This window comes from Esox lucius, chromosome 21 (genome assembly GCF_011004845.1).
Source record: "Esox lucius isolate fEsoLuc1 chromosome 21, fEsoLuc1.pri, whole genome shotgun sequence".
Taxonomy (NCBI): Eukaryota; Metazoa; Chordata; class Actinopteri; order Esociformes; family Esocidae; genus Esox; species Esox lucius.
The window spans coordinates 25,497,348-25,522,548 of NC_047589.1; the positions used below are offsets into that span (position 1 = coordinate 25,497,348).

General features: G+C 45.4%; 4 protein-coding genes across 5 annotated transcripts; 2 read left to right on the plus strand and 2 right to left on the minus strand.

Moving 5' to 3' along the window:
- Positions 1–222: 222 nt before the first annotated feature.
- Positions 223–3,147, minus strand: gtf3ab (general transcription factor IIIA, b). Its single transcript, XM_010890009.4, has 9 exons — positions 2,945–3,147; positions 2,646–2,740; positions 2,271–2,367; positions 1,982–2,070; positions 1,835–1,908; positions 1,660–1,743; positions 960–1,195; positions 789–842; positions 223–573 (listed from the first exon to the last, which is right to left on the minus strand). The coding sequence occupies exons 1-9, from the start codon at positions 3,056–3,058 to the stop codon at positions 439–441; spliced, it is 978 nt and encodes a 325-aa protein (XP_010888311.2). The 5' UTR covers positions 3,059–3,147; the 3' UTR covers positions 223–438.
- A 3,541-nt stretch (positions 3,148–6,688) lies between these two features.
- On the minus strand, positions 6,689–9,741 carry rpl21 (ribosomal protein L21). The gene is made up of 6 exons (XM_010890010.3): positions 9,639–9,741; positions 8,910–8,988; positions 8,688–8,749; positions 8,021–8,133; positions 7,260–7,410; positions 6,689–6,814 (listed from the first exon to the last, which is right to left on the minus strand). The coding sequence occupies exons 2-6, from the start codon at positions 8,974–8,976 to the stop codon at positions 6,725–6,727; spliced, it is 483 nt and encodes a 160-aa protein (XP_010888312.1). The 5' UTR covers positions 8,977–8,988; positions 9,639–9,741; the 3' UTR covers positions 6,689–6,724.
- Positions 9,742–10,085: 344 nt separating this feature from the next.
- Positions 10,086–16,914, plus strand: usp12a (ubiquitin specific peptidase 12a). The gene is made up of 9 exons (XM_020041571.3): positions 10,086–10,337; positions 11,421–11,501; positions 11,620–11,833; positions 12,015–12,250; positions 14,542–14,618; positions 14,957–15,040; positions 15,144–15,341; positions 15,431–15,509; positions 15,995–16,914. The coding sequence occupies exons 1-9, from the start codon at positions 10,290–10,292 to the stop codon at positions 16,094–16,096; spliced, it is 1,119 nt and encodes a 372-aa protein (XP_019897130.2). The 5' UTR covers positions 10,086–10,289; the 3' UTR covers positions 16,097–16,914.
- Positions 16,915–16,936: 22 nt separating this feature from the next.
- Positions 16,937–24,859, plus strand: gpr12 (G protein-coupled receptor 12). 2 transcript variants are annotated; one of them, XM_010890012.5, is made up of 2 exons: positions 16,937–18,064; positions 18,546–24,859. In XM_010890012.5, exon 2 carries the CDS (start codon positions 18,558–18,560, stop codon positions 19,575–19,577), a length of 1,020 nt encoding a protein of 339 aa, XP_010888314.1. In that variant the 5' UTR covers positions 16,937–18,064; positions 18,546–18,557; the 3' UTR covers positions 19,578–24,859. The 2 variants fall into 2 exon arrangements, with proteins under 2 accessions (XP_010888314.1, XP_010888315.1); XM_010890013.5 differs by having other exon boundaries at positions 18,550–24,859.
- The last annotated feature ends 342 nt before the right edge of the window (positions 24,860–25,201 follow it).

Sequence of the window (25,201 nt, forward strand, 5' to 3'; positions counted from 1 at the left end):
TGCAACTGTTCTAGTCCCTGGAGGGCATTTAGAAACAGAGCCGCTTTCCTGAGGCCCTTCTATCCACCACCTAACAAGGCCTGATTGGGGAAAGTGCCTCATCAGGGGGTGGCAGCAGCTGCTTTTGTTTTTTTACAGCCTCAGGCCAGGTGGTTCTCCCTACAGTGTTGGGCCGAAGGTGACAGGAGAGGGTGCATGAGTCATAAAGTAAAAATGAAACAGTTGCAGTTGTGAGGGTTTATTTGAAGAGTGGACCCCAGAAGCAGCAGTCTGCCGGAGCAGCAGCCAACAGGGATCTAATAATGCATAACAGAAAGATTCAGCTCCTGAAAATTACTGAACAAAAAGACGTTTAACGCGGAGCAAATAGGTTCCTGGACACCTGTGGGTCCATGTCAGAGCAGGTGTAACAGGGTGAGGGGGTAGGGCAATACAGCTTTAGGGGGTAGAGTCATTCAAGCTTGTGTTACGTAGTCTGGCAGCCAGTTCGCTGGTCTCAGCCTGTGTGGACGCTGTCCCAGACTCTGTCTTGGTCTTCCTTTGTGAAGACTTGCCCTTTTTGGGGTGACTCTTCTGCAAAAAGGGTGAACAAATCAATGGTTTAAATCACATTCAGAGATCGCCCTTTCCCCAAAATCCTTTGAAGTGTTAGACTATGTAATGGTTGATAAAAGCACCCAAATTACTAAAATGTGCAAGTATCACAGAAATCCCAGCCAAATACTGAAATGCAATGAAATATTGGAAATTAGCCCGGCAGTTCTCAGCCTTGAAAAGACCTGGTTCACCTGGAGCTTCTTCTTCAGCGGGTCATGAACCACTTGGTGTCGTCTCAAACTCTCCTAAGGAGAAAGGTTAGTTTTTATGTTGAAATTACACCAAAATCGGAGCCAAGTGGTTTTGCAAAACAATTACAAGTGCTAAGAGTCCTTGCGGTTACTGACGGTCAGTAAACTCACCTGCATAGCGAAGCTCTTGCCGCAGCCTTCGTGGGCACAGCAGAAGGCCTTCTTGCCCTCGTGTTCTGACAACTGATGGTTCTCAAGGTTGAAGCGCTTTGTGAAGGTCTTCCTGCACTCCGCGTCAGAGCACTGGAACACCTTCTTGGGCACATCGGAGTGTATCCGTAGCTGGTGCTGCTTCAAGAACCATGCCTCCAGGAACACCCTGCTGCAACTGTCGCACTGCAACTTGACTGAGAACACAGCCAGTGAGGAGCAGACTTTACTGCTGTGTCACGGGTTTTACAGGGAATAATGTAGAATCACATGAGATTAGTGCAAAACAAGGCAAAGGAAGTTCTTGAAGGGGTCAGTTTTCACTCTATGAAAGTTGGCTTTTGCCACACCAAGTCTAAGTGTCCTATAGGGTGTTCAAGCCGCTAACCCTAGAGAAATGTTCTCCCGCAGGGTGGGTTTGAAGCCAACCTACTGCTCTTTCAGAAATGTGTAACTCCTTTCCTATCCAATAAAGCAGGAGAGTTGCTCTTTTAACCCAACCTATCAGTTTATGGAAACCAAATGCATTTGCAGTCAATAGGATGTTTTGCAACACTGAAATCTTCAGGTTGGAGTTAAAACTACACTGTTGTGAAGAAAGGTCAGCTGACCAGGGAGATGTCAACAGGTACATTAAGCACACACCACACCACACACACACCTCTGTGCACAGCCTTCCTGTGTTTCTGGTACTCAGACCAGGTCTTCCCCTGGAATGGACAGTCCTCCACAGCACAGGGGTAACCTGGGACAGAAAATATACTCTTGTGAATATACAAAAACAACTTTCTCTACTACTAGAACCTCTCAGGCAACAGACAGTCTGGCAGGGGCACCTTGGTGAACTTTCCCATGTCGCTTCAGTTGTCCAGGAGCAGCAAATTGCTTTTTACAGTCCTCAATGTCACATCTGTGGAAAGAGGCCAGAGCTCAGGCTGCTGTGGTAGAACATACACAAGTGTGTAGGGCAGCATGGGACTCACTGAAAGGGCAACAGTTGTTTATGTTCCATCTTGTGCGTCTTGAGCTTGCTCTTCTTTCGGAACTCCTTCCCACAGACTTCGTGGTCACACTGAAACAGATTAAACATGGATTTCACCTCAGCATCTCTAGTGATTTAAATAAATACAGACCCATACTCAAACATTCAGTTTATCAACACACAAAAAAACTAAACTAGAATGGAAGACTGAAGGGCAACATTTTTTAACAAGTGTTGACGAAATCAAAAGGTATGAAGAATAACAAGCACAGCCTAAGTGCTAAGCTAACCTTATAGTGCTTCTCCTGGAGCTGGTGAACCTGTATCATGTGGTTTTTCATGCTCGCATGTGTGACAAAGTCTGCGGCGCATCCTTCCGCCTGACACCTGCGGACACGGGGACTGAGTTACTTCCACGAGTCGTCGCAAACGTTTAGGCTACTTGGCTCATTCGGTAGCATTTTTGGTTTGAAACCCATTCACATATAAACTAGCTTTGGTGCCAGGCAGCCTCTTGTCTTCAGCCAAACGGTTGTCTCCTTGCCAAAGGGTTTGGAAAGGCAACAACGTGGCATTGTTGATTACTGAAAAGTGTACCTTCCAGACTCAAACTGGTGAGTGAAGAAGCTCCTTTGACCTTTAGGAAAGAAAAGCTTAATACTCACTTGTATGGTCTCTCGCCACTGTGGCTCAACTCATGTCTGGTGAGCTCATAGCGGGTGCAGAATCGCTTGTCACAGTTCTTGCACGAAAAGGGTTTCTGAATGAAGATGAGAAACATCCTAGCTCTCCATGTAACAAACACTAAAAAAGTAAACATTGCCAACCCAACATACATTTCACCAACTAAGAACGGCACAATCACTGATCTGATCAGACAGAAATATAGATTTCAGGACATTGAATTAGATCTCTTTCTAGGTCATCGGTTGAAAAATTCCAGCTGGTAACGATAGGTACTTACCAAACCTGTGTGCTTGCAAAGATGGGCATCTAATTTCCATGATTTATTGAAGGTGGCTTTGCAGTTGACAAAAGAACAAATGAAGCTTTTTTGGACTTGTATACTTTCTCCCATTGTTTAACAGTACAGATAAAAGTATTTTCGGTAATGCAGCCTCAAACAAACCTCTGAAGGCAGGTCATCTATATGCCTACAAAGATGGATGCACCTGAGGATGATATATTTTATTGGTCCATACCATTCTTGGAAACCAGCAGGGTGTTTTAATACGTGCAATGGAACATGAATTGTATAGAAATTAAATGTGGCCTCAGTAACAGCCTACATTCACTCCAGGAAAAGTATTTATATAGTTGTAGTAAAATATGTACGTTTTTGAACGTATACTGGTCAACTGCTTCATGATTTAATTCGTCCATCACCCTGGATTTGAACCTAGTTCGTTCCTGACTTGCATAAAGTTGGAACAATGAATTTCTGTGGACTAACACACATTGATTTTGAAACAACTTAACGGAAAGATACTAATGGACGGATGATTTAAAATGGTTCAACAGACATTATTGACTAAATTTGTAATGTGTTCATTCTGCACTTTGAGATAAAAATACAAACTAGCCTCCAGAAGAGATTTCTGGCTCTGATATCATAGGCCTATATCCTCCTATATCATCTGTTGTTGGTTGATTAAATTGGCTAGCTAAGCAAAACTTTCTACTGAACAGCAGTTGTTTGGATTCAGGTCATTGAGCTTACCTTTTCGTGGACTGATTGTAGGCTTTAAAACTGTCATCTATGCTCCTGAAACTGTGCATTGGTGCTATCCTATGTGTTCAACCGTGTGTGTGTGTGTGTGTGTGTGTGTGTGTGTGTGTGTGTGTGTGTGTGTGTGTGTGTGTGTGCAGGCTATGTGCACATTAGTAGTCGGAGCTGAGCGACTGTCTGTCTCTAGTCATCACACAAACAGGGAATTTACAGCCCCAACTCGTGGCCTTATTAATCTCTTCCATACTTCTAGCTGATAGCAGTGATTTACAGTCACATGCTCAGTCTTCATTCTCCTAGTCTGTCTCAATGTGATGTAAAAACCAGAATTATCCAATCCTGTAGACCAGAGGTTCCCAACCTAGAGGAAGCACCAAAAAGAAGCATCTAGGGGGGCCCTGGGCCTTACCTGATTTGATTCTTTATTTATATATTATGTTTTGTCTGCAGACTTATGCTTGCAACACCACATTAGCATGTCTTTATATTAAGATTCCCAATTCTATGACCATATTCTTTATTTAGACTGGAATATTTCCCAAGGATACTTTAATTGTGAATGAATGTTTATACAATTCAGGACCGCTGCTAAAATGTAAAAACAAAACAGGAAATCTTTAATCTTATGTAGTCTGTGTCTAGCCTGAAAATCTGACGGATCTTTCTGAATGAGTAAAATCGAGAACCCAGAGGGGCTGTCATTTTCAGAACTTTCCAGCTGTATTTACCATATAAATGAATAGCAATAGCTTGTCCGTTCTATCAATTGCAGTTCTAGGCATTTAATCTTACCCAACAGGTGAAATCAAGGTAGATAACATTCTTAAACTGCCCTGAGGGCGTTTCCTCTGCTCCCTCCCACGCTTGAGGTCACCTGACGTCACTATCGGACTATCCCTGTCCGGTTTCCTGCTGGCCCCACTGCCCTAATCCCCCCTCTGACGGGACAGGATCGATAAACCCCGGCTCAGTACCTGTGTATGACCGTGGTCTCAACTGATAACCACTGCTGACAAATAGGGGGATACAAGTGCCCTATCTGTCCACCTATCACCCAGATAGATAGTGTGTGTGTGTGCTGTGTTTGGCCTGGGATTTCCTTGCTCCATTGTCTTCCCCCCCCCCAAACCCCACCACCACCCCCGACCCACCACCAGTTCTCCCTCACATTACTGACACAAATGCACTGTTCATTTACTCACTGGCAGTGCTTCACCAATTTGGATCGGACTCTAACAAGGCCACAGACAAAGGAGAACACAACGGGGGGGTGGGGGAGAACAACAGGAGCTCACGGAGGGAAACATTGTGAATAGGTGGAGAGAGACACAAAGTCTGATGTCTTATCGTCCTTATATCATCCCATACAGCTTCTGCCGTCATTCCTCCCTCAGAGGGCTATGAATGTGTGTGGTTAATGTGTAACAGGCTGGGTCGATACGGCTTCTCTGGCCTGCTGGCTGAGCTGACAGCCTCAGTCTGTGTGCGTGTCAACCGCCTGTGATTAAGGAGCTCCACCACCTTCATCCACAGGTCCCCCGTTGCACGCCCAGCCCTTCTTTCTCTCATCCTTCCTTTCGAGTGTTTACCGTTTCCTCTTTCAATCAGTAACTCCCGAGAACAGGCGCTGCGGACGAAGCCGAGTCACACACACGGTTTCCTCTTTCTTAAACGTCCCTTGTACATTCGAGCGGCACCGACATGGAACAGGAGGACAGGAAGCTTCCGGACAACGCAGCGTAATCTCGCCACCCAGGTCTCAACGCACTGAGCAATTAGCCGGGGGCTTGGACGTGCCCTGCTGATTGATCTCATTGATTCTGGGTTTGCATTCATCCCTAGAGTATTCATTCAGCTCGTTGGACACACCGGTTGGATAAGGCAGGTGTCTGTGTCTACTGGACTCATGTTGACAGGTCATAGGGTTAAGGTCATACTGAAGGGAATAGACGACACGACCTGTTTCCCACAGATGGGAATTCGACAGTCACACAAGGATTACTATCAATATAAAAAAAATTTCCACCACTGATAAAAACATTGGAATTTGACAGTTGCAATGTCACGGTTGGGTCAAGTAATTTCACATCACTTATTGCAGTGATAAACTGTTGTGTTTACATTCAGGACTCACTATTCTTGCAATACTCTGAACACTGAGTCAGTGCTTGTTCTCCCTTCTACATGCTGTCCCTCGTCCAGCTGCTTCTGCTATCTCAACAAACACGGTCCTAATTGGAGTAAATATTGGGTGAAGTACTGAGGTGGGATGGGATAACATTTGTCAGATAATCAGTGAGCCAGTCAGCCTCTGCTGATCAAACACGTCAAGTACAGGGGCAGTTCGTACACACACCCAACTTCAGGACAGTTGCACACACAAGGCATGTTCACCTGAAGGGAGATGGAGCCTTAACAGTTGAACGATCAAAGACGGATTGGGGCCATTTGGGGAGGTTAGAAATCGTTTGTGCTCCAAAATTCATAGGGTGTTGGATTGGAACCTGTCATTAACATGCTGACAGCAGCTAGAGCACAATCTAAAATGAAAAGGAAACATTCTCTCCCACGCCACAGAACAGAAGGCACTTATTCTGTGGAACATCACCCTCTGCTGGTAGTTACTGGTGGTACATGCAGCAGTGTAAAATTCTACAATGCTGCATGAATTTCTATGCAAGATTCCAATCATACTAAAAAAATAACACCTTGTGGATGGACATTTAAATTTGCCTAATTTCAACAACAGATATGACAGCACAGTGGCTTTAAGCAAACATGTGAAGTGTGTACCTTAGAACTGTTCATAGTTCTGTTTGAAATTGCATTTATTGTCAAAGTGATAAGGACAGCCAGCAAATTATTGCCACTCAATGTACATTGTCCCAGTCACCTCCTCCAGAAGTAATACAAGTGTCACTTCAGATGAGGTATATTCATGCACACGGTGTGTGTGTACAAAAAAAAATTCCACAAATAAACAGTTGTATAAACAGTTTATTTTGGTCAGCACAGTTATGCCATGAACTCATAGGGGATGGGCTCCAGCAGCTGAGGTTCATTGCCCTTGGTGCTGATAAAGCGGGCATCTCGGGGAGCAGTGGGCTGTGGGAGGATGGAGAAGACAAACGCAGTTAAGATGCCACCCCCAGAATGCAAGCAACTAGTCATGAGAAACCGCAATACCGGATTACGCATTACACAACACCCCAATCAACAGAGCTGAATGAGCCTAATCTCAGAGAGACAAAGGTGGTGCGCACATGACCGTTACCCAATCACAAAGCAAAACTGCCAAAATATAACTCACCAAAAATAACTGGATGATGTTTACATACTAAGAAAAGAACTATGGTTTAAAATTGCTTAGAATTTTTTTTTAACTGGGAGATTATAATCCTGATCAGGCGATAGCCATGGTACGAGACCATATACCATGGTTATCACATCACCCACTGCTTTAATTGCATTCACAACCGGTCTAAAAGGAGCAATGAGGCATCTTCGGTTTGTGGTACTGATAACGGCACCATTAAGCGGTGTCCAGTACCTGGCGTTTGAGCTCCACCCAGGTGCCCTTCTGCTTGGCCTCCACCTTCTTCTTCTCGTTCTCCTTGACGCGCTGCAGGAAGCTGTCCCGGCTCTTAGAGTGCTTCACATGCTCAATGCGCACGTTGATCCTCTTGGCCAGGATCTTACCCCTGAGGAAAGAAGGGGACACAGGTTCAGCCCGGGAAGCAAAATCCGGACGTGAACGGCGCACAATTCACTCAGATTTAAAACCAACTAGACATTTAAAAAGGTGCACAGTCACGCGATAAACATTTGAAACATTGGCACATTTAAAAAGGTGCAGTTTCCTCCAAAACCATTAATACATTTGGTCTCACCTCATCTAAGTGACCTCACCCTGTCTCAAATATATCACCACCAATCTTAATCAAAATGACTGTTATCTGTTACAAAAGGCTAGATCCAAAAGTCAGAACGATTATCATGCAACTGGAGGGCACGGGTAAATACTGAATCTAAAATGCTGCTTCTGTGGAATGGTGAAATACTGGTACATTTAAATTAAAGTGTATCCTTCATATACCCTAGGTTCAAACATTAGGTGTCTGGCTGGGGTAAAAAAGGACCAACTCTTTGCCCCACGTGAATGACCACTTAGGACACAGGACAGCCCAGGCGGCAAAGTGAAAATGGGGTTCAGAAATGTGACAAGACTACTACAACCTACCTCTAGTCTAGTTATCAGTTCATGTGACCGATGTTAGTTGTCTGAATCTCTGCACATGTAGTTGTACTTACTTGACCTGCTTGTTGACAATAATGCCAACTGCATGTTGGGTAACGTTGTAGACTCTGCCCGTCTTGCCGTGGTAACACTTATGTGGCATTCCCTTCTGGATGGTTCCTGTACCCTGCGGAAGAGACAAGCACCATCTCAGTCCTGAGCTTAAGAAAACCGTTCTGTCACAATGTATTCATTTTGGTTTAGTTGGCTTTATGTTGCCCAAGCAAAACCAGATTTTGATGACAGACATTTGTTTCAGAGAAAATACTAATGTTACATCAATATGATGATCATAGTTTCACCCCCAAAGTTAATTTTACTTGGTGTTGGTCAACCATCATTCTCATTCAGCTGCTTTTCAAACATTGAGGTATCCAGTAGCAGTACTGTGTGCTTCCAGTCAAACAACCCATAATACAGCATGCTTCCAATTACTTTGTGTTGGGTCCACACTATTCTCACCTGCAGCAAACTGTACCATAACAAATGTAATCAAACCGAGGCCATCCGTTTTGAGACATGGTGCATTGTCTACTCCCAAGTAAGGAGTGTTCAAACAAGCCAAAAAATAATCAAACTAACAGGTAAATGCTCCAATGTTCAGGAAACATAAGCGGTTTTCAGCAAAATCCAGAATAGGGGCCTAACATAACCACCTTGAAACAACACAACAAGGCTCACCTTTATGTCCACGATATCTCCCTTCCTGTAGATGCGCATGTATGTGGACAGTGGAATTGGGCCTAAGAAAAGAAATGCAGGTTATTACAACCAACCCCAAAATCATGCCAAGACACAGATGCCAAATTCATGATTGCGACACCCGTTGGTACTTCATCTTAACAGAAAATACAACGAACCAACGACACATTAGCATGTCCGGTGTAGTTCGGATGGACTCACCATGTTTGCGGAAAGACCGGCTGAACATGTACCTCGTCCCCCTCCTCTTGCCTCTGGTGTTCGTCATGATGCCTGATTACTGGAACATTCAGTATCATACATTTTTGTTAGCTACAGTACCATACCAACAATTCCAATTATCCTCAGATCAACCAGACAACTGCGGTCGGTGACAAAGTTAACTGCGAGAAAAATGTATATTTTCCGAATCATAGGGAACGGTTATTGCAAGATTGATTCCGGTTGCTAAAAGTTGTGACAATAAAATGCATTCAAATATATTTGGCATTACCAGCAAACATAAAAAAAACTCATAACAGAGTTAGCTAAAGCTACTGTACGCTCGCCTGTTCAGCCCAACATCCAGTGTTTCATGTCCCCAGAAACGAAGTTAATATAATTGCAGAGTGACAGTTTAGTTATCTTACAGGTCAAGGCGTAGTTATTGTTTATTCCACTGTAACAACAAAGGAAAACAGCTTAAATGTAACTAACGTTAGTCGGCTAGGAAAGGTATCGAACGCTACAGTGGTAAGGCCCACATGGGAAAGCCACGCTGCTACTCCATTCACTAATTACATGACATTTAGGCACAAATAAGCTCCTTTCGCGGATGACTTAATAAACTCAAGGTAATGTTCACTTTCACGTACTAACATCTTTGTATTTACATGCGCTTGAAATGACGTTTTTAAGAGTTTATGGTATTTAACACGGAGAACTTCTTACCCCCGGTTGCTCGCAAGATGGCGGGTACGGCGGAAAGAGAGACTGCAAGACCTGAAATTTCCTCTACAACACAATTCAGTAGTGCCTTCATATTGCCTGAACAAAAATGCTTATGTAGAATGATAGTTTCCTCTTCGCGCTGATCTAAGATCAGTTTAGATTTCATACCTTCGTGTCTTGAACTCCCATTGGGGTTGGGTTAAAATACAATCTGCTCGTTTCCAATCATAAAGTACCAGTCTTATTGGAACCGATTGTAACTAGAATTGGATAGTTAACCCACAGTGAAACGTTAAAATTTAATAAACCACTGTTTTACTAAATCAGTTAAAATAATGCAAATGTTGTTTTGCATGTGCACTGATGAAAAGTTCGTTGATGAATGTCTGATAGAGGATTAAGTGAACTTCAGTCAAACTGACTCTGGTTTGATACTGCAGTTGTCAATCTCTGCACTGTTGTTTGTCCAGAAGTGTTCGTGATTGCATATTTTTGCGTTTTATATCATGTACGTCACAGAACATGGACAGAGATTATCAAGAACGGCGCTAAGACCAAGCAGAGCTCTCATCGCCTGTCCAGCAGTGTGCCCTCACTAGGGAGTCCTGTTCGCCTCCGCGCGGTGATTGGGTGGAAGATGGCGCTGAGCGAATGGAAATCCTAATGACAGTTTCCAAATTTGCCTCTTTTTGTACCATGGTGAGTAAATGACATCTCTTACACAAATTGCAAAGAGGTCTGCAGGTGGCAAGACAACCGTAGTTGTGTTGTTTTCATTTTGCGTGGCAGGGAACACTGTTAAAATCGTATATTTTTTGCTAACGTTACAGTACTCAGTCTTCCTAGCTAGCTTGCTGTCTTCACTGAAACTCACGTTTTCGTCTCAGGGTTTAGCTAGCTAGAATAGCTTCGTAGGCCTACATTGTTATATTTATCAATTTATGAATGATCCAGCGCGGAGACAAGTCATAGTGTTTTTATCCGCTTGTCTGACCCAGTGACCGCACCGCATAGCTCTGCGGCTTCAGTACTTGCACATTCATTTTGCAGTACTTAGCTAGCCACCTAACGTTAGCAAACGTCACACGGTGCGTGTGGGTGTCAAGCGTATTACTAGCACTGCTTGGTCAAAACTTAACGTAGGTCATTAATTGTTCGTTTAATTGATACACCTGACAAAGTTATGTTTGAATTGGGCACAGAAACACTAGATTTGCTTACTGGAGTTTTTCCCAGATGTCAGTGGAAATTCAGCTGGCCGGCATTTAAGATGACTGTTGTGATTGATGATACGGAGTGTTGTGCGTCTTCCTGTAATACAGGTTGTAAACCACTTTCTCATCGTAAGCGCGATCTATTTCTGGAACACAGCGGATGACGACATAATCAGCTGCGCGCAGTAGATTGACGGAGACATTGTTAAAGCTCACTAGACATGTTCCCTGTCTTTCAGTTCAGCTAACTGTGTTTTTCCATTTAAGAAAAACCCGTTAGAGAAACTTCATTTGGCCTTGGCTTATAAAGGCATTATAAAGCCATTGTTTTGATAATTACTTAACTAACCTCCACCCATGTGACCCTACTCCGGAAATCCTGATTGCTGATACTTTCTCCAGTCTCTGATGTTAGTCATATTCCTTCCTCATTTTTTTTTTTAGCCCCGCCTCCCTGGCAGTTATTGATCATGCATTAAATATGAAATTCCATTTAGAAGTATGGATTGGTACACATTCCCGTAAGCCTTGGCTAAATATAACAGTGCTCTGTGTCTTTGTGTCCTAGGGCGCCAATGCCTCCGCTCTGGAGAAAGAGATTGGCTCAGAGCAGTTCCCTGTCAACGAGCACTATTTCGGCCTGGTCAATGTAAGTGAAGTGAGAGTGCCGCGTTGCAAGCTGGCTGTAGTCAGTGTGTGCACATCTCACTGCTTTCCTTTCTGTTTTCCTGTGTTTGCCCCCCCCCCCCCTACCCTCCCCTGTGCAGTTTGGGAACACGTGCTACTGCAACTCGGTGCTGCAGGCGCTGTACTTCTGCCGTCCGTTCCGGGAGAAGATCCTGGCGTACCGCAGCCAGCCACGGCGCAAGGAGAACCTGCTGACCTGCTTGGCCGACCTGTTCCACAGCATTGCCAACCAGAAGAGGAAGGTGGGCGTCATACCGCCCAAGAAGTTCATCACGCGCCTCCGCAAGGAGAACGGTGAGGGGGATTAGGATGCTTGTGGTTATTTGTGGGGCAAGTTATTGGCTGAAAAGGTAGACCCTGTCTTGTTTCCTCTCCTGCTTTCTCTCATCCCTCTATTGCTTTCTGTTATCCCTCTCTTGCTTTATCTCATCCTCCTGCTTTCTCTCATCCCTCTCCTCTCCATCTGTTTCTTCAGAGCTGTTTGACAACTACATGCAGCAGGATGCCCATGAGTTCCTGAACTACCTCCTCAACACCATCGCCGACCTGCTGCAGGAGGAGAGGAAGCAGGACAAGACCAACGGCCGCCTGGCCAATGGCACACTGGACTCCCAGAACAACAACAGCAACGCTCCGCCCCCCTCCACCTGGGTACATGAGATCTTCCAGGGCACCCTCACCAACGAGACACGCTGCCTCACCTGTGAGACGGTACGTCCGGGTCCAGATTTCTGTTTGACTCCCGGTTGCCCCCACAGGAACCCGTCCCACAGTTCTCAGGCCACTTCAGACCATATCAGCCTGGCAAACAAGTTCATGACCAGATGCCCATGTGAGCTTTTCCACTTTAGTGTTTCTGGTCTGATTCTGACCTACCAGGTTTGTTGTACTGAGGTGGTCACAGAATTCAACACAGCTTATTGCTTCTATGTACATTTTGGAATGGATAAACCAACGGGAACGCAGTGTAGGAATAATATATATGGAATAAAGATGTTTAACAATTTTGCATTATCTAATAATCCATTGTGCTACAGCTCTACATCCAGGCATGGATACAAATGTGAACACTGACTTTGAATGACATATTGCACAAGTTTGCGTTTATTATCCATTTATAACATGGGCAGTTTATGTACTCTTCTAAATGTCAGACTATTACTGTAAACTAATTATGAAAACTGTTATTAAATAGTTTGATTAGTGAAGGGCTTGTGTTGAGGCCTGTGTCCTCCGTAAGGCCAGGCAGTAGGTTTGAGATGAATTTTTTCGTTCTGTTTTAATGAACAACGCTTTATAATGTAATGTAGCGTTTTTGGTCAACATGCTGCTAAAATCATCCCTGTTGTTTATTTCTGCTGACTATAGATGGCAGTGTGAAATGAAAGAAATATTTACTTGGTTATTTGGTATTCATCTTAGACTGATCTGGCTAAATAAATGTGAAACCCCTGGTTTGAAAAACAATTAATTGACCTGTTTATATGAAGATAGAGCAATTTCAATTCTATGCTGGCAGCTAACTTCTAGACATACTGCATGAGCTTTCATTATCCAAAAATGTTTGTCGTTTTCTTTTGTGCAATGTTAAATTAACTATGACTCCCATTCCAACGAAAACAAGTTAAAATGAATTAATTGTACTTATGTATAATTTAAAACCTATTTGATATTAATCAGCTCAACTCACAGCTCAGTGGCAGCCTGCGTTTAACTCTAACACACACACACGTTCTAAATACATTTAAAACATGTAATTCTGTGGACGATGCAACAACTGTGATTTTCTATGCACATTTCATGGCCACTTTATTAGGTACATCTACGTGGTTGGACACTCTCTTTTGTCCCCAGAACTGCCTGAGTTCTTTGCGGTATGGACTCGACAAGATGCTGGGAGCATTCCTTAGAGATTTGGGTCCATGGCGATTTTTATAGCGTCACGCGGTCCTTTCAGATTTTTCTAGACTGGCCGTAGAGAGATGCACATGGTTGGCAACAACATGCCTTGGCATTCAGATGATGCTCAGTTGTTGTTAAGGGACCTTAGGTGTGCCAAGGAAACTCTCCCCACTCCGTTATGCCACCAGCACAAACCTGTACCGATCACACAAGGCAGGATGGATCCATGCGCTTAATGCCAAATTCTGACCCTACAATCTGAATGTCACAGCAGAGAAAGAGATTTGTCAGAACGGGCGACTTTATTCTTCGATCTTCAGTCATCCAGTTTTGGTGATCATCGGCCCACTGTAGCCACATCTTCCTGGTCATAGCCGACAAGTCTAAAACCTGGTGTGGTCTTTTGCTGCTTTAGACGATACATGTAAATGTTTGACTTGTTGTGCCTTCACAAATTTGCCCTTCTGCACACCACTTCTAAAGAGTGGTTATTTGAGTGTTTGTGGCCTTTCTGTCAGCTTGAACAAGTCTGGCCATTCTCTGACCTCTCATTAACAATGTGTTTTTGCCCAAAGAACTGCGGCTCACTGGATGTTTTATGTTTATTGTACCATTTTGTGTAAAGCAGAGAGACTGTGGTGAGTAAAATCTCAGGTCAGATGTTTCTTAGATACTGGAACCACCACATCCGGCTCCAACAATCATACAAGGGTCAAAGTCACTTAGTGCTTGTATCTTCCCCATTCTATTGTTTCAAATACCAACTAAACCTCTGCATACTCTGTATATCGACTTTAACCCGCATGATTCACTGTTGTACTGTTTGTGTTAATGGGCACAGGTACCAAATAAAGTGGCTACAGAGCGTAGCTTGGAACATCATGACAAAAAAAGAAATGGCAGGGATAAGGCAAAAAGATGTATTCCCAAAGCTATGTCTGACCACCCGCTCCAACCTCCGCGGCCGGAAAATCAGTCCGCGTCAAAATCGCAGTCCGCGTCAAAATCGCAGTCCGCGTCAAAAAGGCAGTCTGGTCCTGCCAGTTCCCTGCTGTAATGTAGACCTCCACTGAATGTTGACTTTTATTTTCTATTTCCAGATCAGCAGCAAAGACGAGGACTTCCTGGACCTATCAGTAGATGTGGAGCAGAACACCTCCATCACACACTGTCTCAGGTAACAATAGCACCTAACTACACTAACACACAACACCTCCATCACACACTGTCTCAGGTAACAATAGCACCTAACTACACTAACACACAACACCTCCGTCACACACACTCTCAGGTAACAATAGCACCTAACTACACTAACACACAACACCTCCGTCACACACACTGTCTCAGGTAACAATAGCACCTAACTACACTAACACACAACACCTCCGTCACACACTGTCTCAGCCAACATGTTCAGCACGCTAACCACAGGGTTAGACAACATCCGGCCATGCTGTGCGGGAGTCTTGTCTGACCCCCTCTCATGCACTCGCTGTGTGTCTCTCTCTCCAGGGGTTTCAGTAACACGGAGACCCTCTGCAGTGAGTATAAATACTACTGTGAAGAATGCCGGAGCAAACAGGAAGCACACAAGAGGTCAGAGATGACGGTGTTGTTATATTGGCAATGTGTGTCGTCGCTGTTAAGTGTGTGTGTGTGTGTGTACCAATGTCTGTCTCTGTTCTGACGGGACCTTTAGGATGCGTGTGAAGAAGCTGCCTATGATCCTGGCTCTCCACCTGAAGAGGTTTAAGTACATGGAGCAGCTGCAGCGCTACACCAAGCTCTCCTATCGGGTCGTTTTCCCCCTGGAGCTCCGCCTCTTCAACACCTCTGGAGACGCCACCAACCCCGAGAGGCTCTATGACCTGGTTGCGGTCGTGGTGCATTGTGGGAGGTCAGTGTTGCGTGCGTGAGACGCTTCCCGAGCTGACCCTGTGGCGCATGTGTCTCGCTGACGGGCCCCGTCTCTTTGTTTGTTTTCAGTGGGCCAAATCGAGGACATTATATTGCTATTGTGAAGAGTCACGACTTCTGGCTCCTCTTTGATGACGACATTGTAGAGGTAAGGGGTGGCTGTGTGTTCCTGATCTAACTATGTTATGGGCACACAAATGTCCCCGAATGCTGGTTAAATCAGGAATATTTTACTAATGGCAAGGACTTTTTTTTTTTCTTGTCCTCTTGGTAAAAAATACTGGGTTTCTTGTCCTCTTTGGCTTACATGCTGGGTTTAGGGCAGAAGTTAAAATTGGGGGTAGGGTTAGAATAAGGCATTATAATTCAGGATTAGGCATTACGGCTAGGTTAAGTTTAGGCATAAATCTTAGATTTTAGTAGGTTAAGGTTAGGATTAGTAAAAGTAGGATTTCCTTTTAGGATTGTCAACTTTGTGATCAACATTTATATTACTAATTAAACATGTGGTAAAACCCTATTTCTAGTAGGGGTCACGTTTCAGGGTAAAAATTGCACTTTAGTTTTTGTGGTTAAGTTGTGGATAGTGGTTCCTAAACTGTCCCGTGTGTTCCCCCCCATCCCTCTCTGCAGAAGATCGACGCCCAGGCCATAGAGGAGTTCTACGGCCTGACCTCGGAGATCTCCAAGAACTCAGAGTCCGGCTACATCCTCTTCTACCAGTCCAGAGACTGACTGGGCCTGCGGGGAACAGCGCCACCCTGTGGAGCGGAGGAGGAAAGCCCTGTGTGCCCCGGCCGTGGGAATAAAGGGCCGCGCTAGTGTACAGCCCTTTAGTGGTGTCACTCGTGTCCTTCATACCTGTGTAAAAGCAGCTACTGCAGTTCAGCCTTTGGGTCAGCCCCCCCACCCCCCACCCCCTCCTCCTCTCCCTACTCCTCACTTGGGCTGGAGAGGCCGCTGTAGCGGGGAGTTGTGTCAAAGCCCCGGGTGGACATTGTAAATTGTGTGAGTTTGGCAGGTGTTTTTAGTGAGGTTGTACAGAGGCGGTGGGAATGAGGTGTTGGCGATAGAATGAGGTGTTGGCGATAGAATGGGGGTTTGGCGGGTGGGGTGACGGGGTATTTAATGATTTAACGTGTTTATAATGTCGACTGGGTGTCTTTGACGCCCCCTCGCACCGCAACTGCTTAGTGGCCTGGCTGGCGCCGAGCCCGATCAGACCAGTTGACTGTGCATGACCTGAGAGTGGGGGTGGGGTTGGGTGGGGGGGTCAGTGTTCCAGGCGTGGGACACTTGGGTAGTGTATTTCTACCTTGTACAGACGGGTATTTGTATAAATATTCTATAAAGAGGTGAGATGTTATCGTAGTGGGGGGGGGGATGTTCGACCATGAGAAGACATATGACACTATGGTGCACTTTTGATACCGTTTTGTAGGTGCTGGCAAGGTAACGGTTGATGTGAGGGTTTGCTCGAGAAGGCTTGTTGTAAAATCGTCATTTTCTGTTTTAAAGAAAAATTAATAAAAGCTAACATGCTGCGTGCGTGAGCGCGTGTGTGTGTGTGTGTGTGTGTGTGTGTGTGTGTGTGTGCGTTTTGCTCGGGTAGACTCGTTTCTCCGCCGGGGGTCAGCTGATGACTCATCCGTACTCAACACTGCCGCGCAGTGGTTCTACCTGGTCACTACCAGGTCACACTGCAACAGTAATAACGGCAGTGTAGTATGAATTCACACCGCCAGTCAAAATGCTTCGGACGTAAGCTGCCCAGCGGACCCACTGGAAAGTTCCCGGTTCTTATATCAGATGTGATGGAAACAAGACGCCTAAAGAGACGGGTGAAGACAGACTTCACTGCTTATCTTAGTGAAATATTCATCGGGCGATTCTCTTAACAAATTAATTATTTTCTGTTAATCGATAATTGGAAGTGAAAGCAGAGGGAGCGGGAAGGATTCAGTCGGACAGCAGATGATGGAGGAAGGGATGAGAAACAGTGGTGTAGGTGGCTGACACAGATCGTGGTTAAAATAGACAGGCCAAGAATAGCAATCCACGGGAGGAAACAAATCACGGCATCAAAATGACATGCCATGATTTTAGAACTAAAGGAAGGAAAAAAAATAACACACTTCAAATAGGCCACGTTTAATCTGTCTCAGAACATCTGAAGGTGAGGTCACCCACACCTGTATTATTGCACGAGTCTGGAAACAAATAAGGCATCCCTCAAAGAGAGACAGACAGACATGCGTGCATGCGCGCACATACACACACGCACACAGACAGACATGATACACACAGATGAGCACAACACTACTCTCCATCATTGTCCCTGTGCAGTGTGTGCAGACAGGCCCCGTAGGTCTTCATGGTTTTGAGCTGTTTTTGCCACGTCCTCCGGTAAGTAATAGGAAGTATTAACAGACCGAACCGTCTTTGAGTTTGGCCTCTTTTTGTGAATCGGAGCAGCGCTTCCCCTCCTCCCCGCACCCGCCCGCCGCTCTCTGCACAGCCGCAGTCCACAGCGAAGCTCCTGCGGAGCCGCTGCTTGCCTGCTCTGAATCAGTGAAGACCCATCCTCCGGTGCTGTATTTTCATCGGATTTAGGCACCGCACCTGCCGCCATCGTTATCAAAATCATGGAAATACAGCAAGGACGCACTTTAATCTAGACGGTTGCAGAACCTCGTAATTAAGGTAGGCTGTTGATATCATTGGATGAATGAATGAACGGGTCTTTTCTTAGGATAATCATAGTCAATTACCCCTCTGAAACCTGGCGGTGCTTTTGGAGAAATTATGATAAAAAATTATGATTGAGAGCCTGAGAAGGAGAGAGGTCAATACTGAATACTGTGAAACAGTCTTTTTTGTGCAAACATCCACTCTTTGTAGATGTGAGAAAAGCTCTTGCCTCTTGTGTGATATGACTGGAACCGGGGATGAGTAGCCTATTATCTCACACTGCCAAAACTACTATTGATGTCTCCTCTTTAGTGATGTGTTTATGTGGTAGACATAGACCTAGCTATTAAAGCCCTATATATGATTCTATGATGCGTTCCTGCAAGTGAGTGTGTGCGTGCGTGAGTGTGTGCGTGCGTGAGTGTGTGTGTGCCTGTCAGTGTGCGTGTCCATCCGCGTGTGTGTGTGTCTCTTCTTATGTGTGTGTGTTCAGACAGGGGCCACAATGAGCGACCACTACGAAGCGTCAGTCATTCCCAGCTGGCTGACCCCCGACCCGACCGCGTGGTCCGGCAGTGACAGGGGTTTCGCCGACAACGCCACCTACCCTCCCCTGGACTCCCTCCCCTCTCTCCCCCCACTGCTGGTCAACCCCTGGGACGTGGTGCTGTGCTCTTCGGGCACCCTCATTGCGTGTGAGAACGCCCTGGTGGTGCTGGTGATCTGGCAGAACCCGGCCCTGCGAGCCCCCATGTTCCTGCTGATCGGCAGCCTGGCCCTGGCGGATCTGCTGGCCGGCCTGGGCCTGGTGCTCCACTTCACCTTCGCCTACCTGCTGAGATCCGACGCGGCCCAGCTGCTGACCGTGGGTCTGGTGGTGGCCTCCTTCTCGGCCTCCGTCTTCAGCCTGCTGGCCATCACCATAGACCGCTACCTGTCGCTCTACTACGCCCTGACATACAACTCGGAGCGCACGGCCGCCTTCACCTACACCATGCTGGTGCTCCTCTGGGCCCTGTCCCTCTGCCTGGGGATCTTGCCCGTCACCGGCGTCAACTGCCTGGCCGAGGAGTCCACCTGCAGTGTGGTGCGCCCGCTGACTAGGAACAACGTGGCGGTGCTGTCCGTGTCCTTCCTGCTGCTGTTCGGACTCATGCTCCAGCTGTACGTGCAGATCTGCAAGATCGTCATGCGCCACGCCCACCAGATTGCCCTGCAGCACCACTTCCTGTCCGCCTCGCCGCACTATGTCACCACCAGGAAGGGCGTGTCCACGCTCGCCATCATCCTGGGGACGTTCGCCGCCTGCTGGATGCCCTTCACGGTCTACTCCCTGGTGGCGGACTACACCTACCCACCACTGTACACCTACGCCACCCTGGTGCCCGCCACCTACAACTCCGTCATCAACCCGGTGATCTACGCCTTCAGGAACCAGGAGATCCAGAAGGCCCTGTGGCTGGTGTGTTGCGGCTGTGTACCAGCCAGCGTGGCCCACCGGGCACGGACCCCCAGCGACGTCTGACCCCCCCCCCCGGGCCCCAGGCCCCCTGCCGGGAAGGAAGGAGAGGCGCCCCGGGCAGAAGGAGGCGGACGGGCGGTCAGTCAGGTTGTCTGGGCTCAGGCTGGGTCTGCCCTGCGTCTGCGTGGCTGGACTGCATCCAGAGGGGAGCGTAGGCAGCGGCAGAAGGGGGAGCAAACTGGCTGATGGCGGGTGCTTATATTTGTCTGGTTTTACACACCCGAAGGGATGAGTAGCCGCGCACAATATCTATCCCAGAGCCGAGAGTTCGGTGTGGCTAGGTGCCCCGACTGCTCGGAGAGCCCTTGATGTTAGCCTGGGATGGATGGAAATGCTTGGTGACCTAGTGGTGTAGGAGGATTAGTTGTTTGTGAGGGCAAGGAGTGAAACACTGAAGTAATCCGTACTGTCCGACCCTTTCTACCTTTTAATGTCTTCCGCGATTAAAACAGAACAACATCCCAGCATTGGACCTCTCCCACCACAGGTGTGTACCATCTTCCTAAACACACAGGCTTAACACAACGTCTGGTCCACGTGCCACGCCCTTTTCCGCAGATGCCTGGAAAAGGACGGTCGCGAGGCGCGGCAGCAGAAGCAGCAGCTGTAGGATGTGATCGTTTAGCCGCTTTTAATTACGTGAGCTTTTTTTGCTCCATAAAGGGACTGCAGAGATTATTATGAACTATTTAACCTTGCGTCACCGTACACACGTTAGATTAAGAGCTAATGTGTTTGTGTGAGTAAAAATAATTTAGTGTAGGCTATGTATATCATGGACAGGGCGAGAGAGAGAGAAGTGGAACGGAAGTTATGAGGGAGGCAGCGATGATCAGGATGCAGGCTTTTCCTACAACGAAGCCCGGCTAAAACACTGAACGTGCGTCGAAAGCCAAATACCCGCGGGATGCTAAAAATAGCCCGGGCGCACTGTGATCCGCGCGCCCTGCTGCGTCCTCCACAGACACATATGATAGAAACCAGGCCGAAGAGGTGGCGAGCGGGCGCCAGTCTTTTATTTTCTCCGTCATCTATCTTTCTTTATCTCTCACCATCTCTCCCCATTTTGGTTTTAAATGTCCACACTCTCTGTTCTCTATGCTGAGAGTGAGAGGAGACAAAAGGTCCCCTGATACCCCTTGCGCGCTCCATTAACCCTCAAAATGCTTGCAGATTATGGTCATACTTTGTTTCTCCGGTTCCTTAAAAATACACCGGCCTATTCAAACCTAAAATATTTGGTAATTTATGCACGTTGTGTAGGCTGAACTGCCTGCTCTTAAATAGGCTAGAGTAATGGGAAACGCCTCTGCTGGCATATCGACTGTCTGAAAGCTGTCTCTTGCCTGTTACTTTATTTATCAAAACGCTTGGTCCTCAACCTTGAACCTGCATGTTGCATAGGGATTTAAAGGGGCGATCTGCAGGTGCTACACCTTTAAAGTAATAATATATTATAATGTTTGGATACTTTTATTGACCACACACACCTAGTACATTGTCTGTTAAAAACAAAATAAAAACAGTTGAAAAATATTAGCAAGAATAAAACTAATGGTATTATCATGCAGCATATATCAAAGGCTAGGGTCTATATGTGTAGGGTAGAATGTTTGCCAATTCACTGAGCCATAGTTTAGTCTTTTTCCAAAATATAAAAATATGCTTTGTAGATGATGTGAGACAAAAACATTTGTTGTTGTCATCTGTTCTGGCCTGAAACTCCCAGGATAATCAACAGCCACCTGGGTCAAACATAATCTCAAGAGATGAGGATTTCAAGAATTCCAAAAGAAAGGCAGTGCAGGTTAGTGCACAGGGCCGGGCAGTGGAGCAGTGACCTCTACCTGACTTGCTTCACGTATAGCAGATGTATCTGGGAACATCCTGTCAATTGGTTTTGGAATAGTTTTGTTTGTACAAAATCTTGTCTTGCACAAGACAATTGGTAGTCTCTCATGTCAGATGGCTTGTGGTGTTATCTCCCCAAAGTTTGGCTCCAAGAGGCTAGATAGTGGCTGGTTTTGATTTAACATGTATGAATGCATTCAGCTTTAAAGGTTTCAGTCCGTAGCTCTGCCTCTCTTCTTGCTCTGATGGCATCTGTTGGGGCTGGATTGACAGATTAACATGCATCATGCAAATGAGCTATACATTTGTATGAAGTGGAGTTCTTCCTTCAGGGAAGGGCTGACATTTTGAAAAAAGGAAGATGTTTTTAACACTATCTAATTTGGTTCGATGGGCGAAAGAAGAGTTGCTTGCTATTAAGTGACAGAATTATTTAGGTCCAAGTTCCAAAAGACCTGTATTTTGCTTTCATAAGGGGAGTGTGCTATTTATAACAGGATTATAATCATGAACTGATTTCTCCAGACTGTATGATCCAAGCACCAATAGAAAAGGAGTCAAAATCCTCATGTTTCATCATAGTTTTTGGTTCTTGTCAAAAATAACCTACAGATGGCTCATGGGCTTAGTTCAACTCTAGTACCCTATCAGAATCCAAGCTACAAGTTTTTGTTGGTAAACTATATAAACAAACACTTTATAGCCTCAAAACACGGTTATAACTTTAAATGTTGTAATGGTTGGTCCTAGTATCCATAGCTCTGTCCTGAAATTTGAGAGTTGTTACATTTCTGTATCAGGGCGCCCAACCCTGTTCCTGGAGATTGACTGCCCTGTAAGTTTTCTCCAACTCTAATTTAGCACACCTGATTCTAATAACTGGATAAAAAGCTAAATCAGGTTAGTCACAAATGGGGTTGAAGAGAGAACCTACAGTAGATCTCCAGGAACAGGTTTGGGCAGCCCTGGTGTAAACTTTGGTTTGTGTGAACGGCAGATTACCCCTTTAACGTGTAGGCTAAACTGTCGCTAGAACTTCTCAGCCCACTCCATCATAATAAAAAGTCACACCTCTGATCGTCATTCCAAAAACTCTGTCCCTTTGATTAATTCCCAATAATCCATTACCCTAAATGTATGTTTATTTATAATACGGTTTTCCTTTCTCATGAGAAGGATCGTTAGCGGTCCACTTATAGTAGTCCTGTAACGTTTTCTCTAACTTGTAGCCGATTGTTGCAAAAACGTTAGCATGAGCAGCAATCACTGATAGACACTGAGCCTATCAGAATAACGTGTGATCATGGAAATGTACATGTAGAATATCAACAAGAATGGTGGTTCATTCAAACCAGCAATTCATTATTTACATTATTTACCCCATGGTCAAATTGATACACAGACTGCTCATAGTTGACGTATAACATCCTACAACCACTTTCACGCGTAGTGGTCTTCCCTGCACCTCATCTATGACTGAACCTCTCCGAGACAGACCGCGACGAGTGTTTTTAGAAAATTCGGATCACAATAAACACGAGCCGTTTCAAGTCTAGTTCTTCCAGCTTTTGATGTCTTCTGACTCCTGGAACCGCTTCCTTACTGTGGCCGTTGAAAAGTCTTTGAGCACCACCACCTGACCACGTTCTGTAGGTCTCAGTCACTGCTTACTCGTCAGCCGCAGATCCTCATTACGCCTCGTCACATCAGCGAGCAGCAATAACTAAGTGTCAGTTGATTCATTGATCAATAGCAATACCCTCTTAGCAATAACAGCTAGTCCCTCGCAACATGACCCTGCTCCTCAATGACTAACCCCTCGTCTATAATGCCTAGCAGAGTACATGTTCGACCCGGCCTGAACGAGGACTCATCCAAGACTCGGGCTGCATGTGATTTTTCCAAAAACAGATCTGATGTGGATGTTTTTTTTTTTTATGTAAATGAGACAGGATACCGACTGCCGCCACCCAGTATTCTTTCATTGGTCATTAAAATGTCACTGCCTCTTTACAGTCAGAATCTACTGTATTCTAAGGCTTTGTTGGTCTTCATAATCTGACAAATGAGACAAACTGGACTTGTGAGGACATTTCAGTTGTGAACTTGATAAGTGTTTTGAGTGTCCACGAATTGGGATGATTTTTTTTTTTATGTATTGGACATTTTTTTAATGAGTTGCATGGCCTTTGTGTGTCTGCACAATGTGTGTGTGTGTGATAACCAGTCCAGATCTGCTGAATATCTACAGGTCTGGGGATTTACTTCCTGTGTGACACTTTGACCTCAGGAGAAATGACCTCGGCAGTCTTCCCATCATTCTGAGAGAAATGGTCTCATTACTTAAATCCAGCGTTGTGGCACAGAGGACAGTTGCTGATGTGTTGAAATAAACAGCGGAAGTGTGCAGTGACCGACCGAGCAGGTGTGAGGGTAATAAGCCTGTCACGTGACTGACAGAAAAGTAGCCTGTATCACAGATACGGATATCAGAGGGTCTCTGATGGCTTCTGCGCAAGAAAACAAGACTAATCTATTTTATATTTATTGAAAGTTTATATTATCATTATTTTTTTGTTCAGTGTTGTCAGACCTGAATTCTGAGACGTCTAAAATGTTTTGTATTTTTAACGCGCTGTAGAGCCTTTCCTGAATGTATCGGTATCTACGGAAACTATTGTTCATTGGATATGGCGTCCGGTTGACCAATTTTGTAAATAGAGCATGCATACCGCTACCGGGGCGTTAATGACTTCACCTATGGTGCTACCTGCTCCAGGGTCCAAGGGGGACTCGGGTGTGCCGTTTTTGAATGACATCAAATCCTACTGTTACCATACAGACAGCTTACATTTCGATCCCCTTTTCCCAGTCCCTTTCCACCGGCTCGGATCAGTTATGTCTGAATAGGTGAGAGCGGTATATTTTACTTTTTGGGAGGTTCAGGTTGCTAGAGGATTGATTACACCTCTCTGAACCTTGAGGATGTGCAGGACCGTCGAGCTACAGGCTGGGGACAGACACGAAACCTGGCCCATCTTGTTTTGTGAATGTTCTCTCATACGGTAATGTCGGTCTTTTTAAGGTTAGCTTTTGTAGTTGGGTCATAGGTGAAAACAAGGGCTTTATATTCAACAGTAGTCAAAGGAAGCACGGTTATGTGAGGATTTGTTACTGATCGGTTAGAATTACGTACTCGCCTGATGTTAAACTGTTGTGATGTTTCAAGCATTCTGGGGAGGGGGATTGTTATTCATGCTACCCTAGTCCATCGCTAGCTGTAAGCATTTTAACATCTCTGGGTTTTATAAAGTGGGTGGCCAACAGAGGTTACAGTGATGGCATCTTGAGAACACCTATGTTTTTAATGTAAAATGCACTTTATTTTGGAGGGAGGAAAATGGCACGAGAAATTAAAGGGCAATTCCACCACTTTTCAATCTCATGTTAATTCTCTCAAGCAAAATACCAGTTGCTGCTTTTCTGAAAACAGCGCATTTCTACATGTACGAAAAATATTTCATAAGTGAAAACGGTCAATACACTGGTCTACAAAAAGCAGTGATTTTCAAACATATGTATATTCTCAGTGCTGTGCGGAAAGATATTTTCCCACTGGTTAATAACACATTGCAGGTTTTGAAAACCAGTCTTTCTAACTTTTCAAAATTCCCAATGATGTCAGAGAGATCGATTTTTAGGAAATGTGCTTTTCTTTTTAACCACAAAAACCTAGAAATGCGCTGTTCTCACCTGTTGTCAAGGGTATGCTGCTG

What these genes read in the sequence shown, in the direction of transcription:
- gtf3ab (XM_010890009.4), bottom strand. Translation starts at nt 3,058, where the DNA reads ATGGGAGAAAGTATACAAGTCCAAAAAAGCTTCATTTGTTCTTTTGTC. An exon ending in AGTGGCGAGAGACCATACAA is followed by an intron (nt 2,368 to 2,645) that starts GTGAGTATTAAG and finishes CCGTGTCCGCAG; the next exon opens with GTGTCAGGCGGAAGGATGCG. An exon ending in AAACAACTGTTGCCCTTTCA is followed by an intron (nt 1,909 to 1,981) that starts GTGAGTCCCATG and finishes CTCTTTCCACAG; the next exon opens with ATGTGACATTGAGGACTGTA.
- rpl21 (XM_010890010.3), bottom strand. Translation starts at nt 8,976, where the DNA reads ATGACGAACACCAGAGGCAAGAGGAGGGGGACGAGGTACATGTTCAGC. An exon ending in GAGATATCGTGGACATAAAG is followed by an intron (nt 8,134 to 8,687) that starts GTGAGCCTTGTT and finishes TCTCTTCCGCAG; the next exon opens with GGTACAGGAACCATCCAGAA. An exon ending in ATTGTCAACAAGCAGGTCAA is followed by an intron (nt 7,411 to 8,020) that starts GTAAGTACAACT and finishes TTCTTTCCTCAG; the next exon opens with GGGTAAGATCCTGGCCAAGA.
- usp12a (XM_020041571.3), top strand. Translation starts at nt 10,290, where the DNA reads ATGGAAATCCTAATGACAGTTTCCAAATTTGCCTCTTTTTGTACCATG. An exon ending in ACTATTTCGGCCTGGTCAAT is followed by an intron (nt 11,502 to 11,619) that starts GTAAGTGAAGTG and finishes TCCCCTGTGCAG; the next exon opens with TTTGGGAACACGTGCTACTG. An exon ending in AAACAGGAAGCACACAAGAG is followed by an intron (nt 15,041 to 15,143) that starts GTCAGAGATGAC and finishes CGGGACCTTTAG; the next exon opens with GATGCGTGTGAAGAAGCTGC.
- gpr12 (XM_010890012.5), top strand. Translation starts at nt 18,558, where the DNA reads ATGAGCGACCACTACGAAGCGTCAGTCATTCCCAGCTGGCTGACCCCC.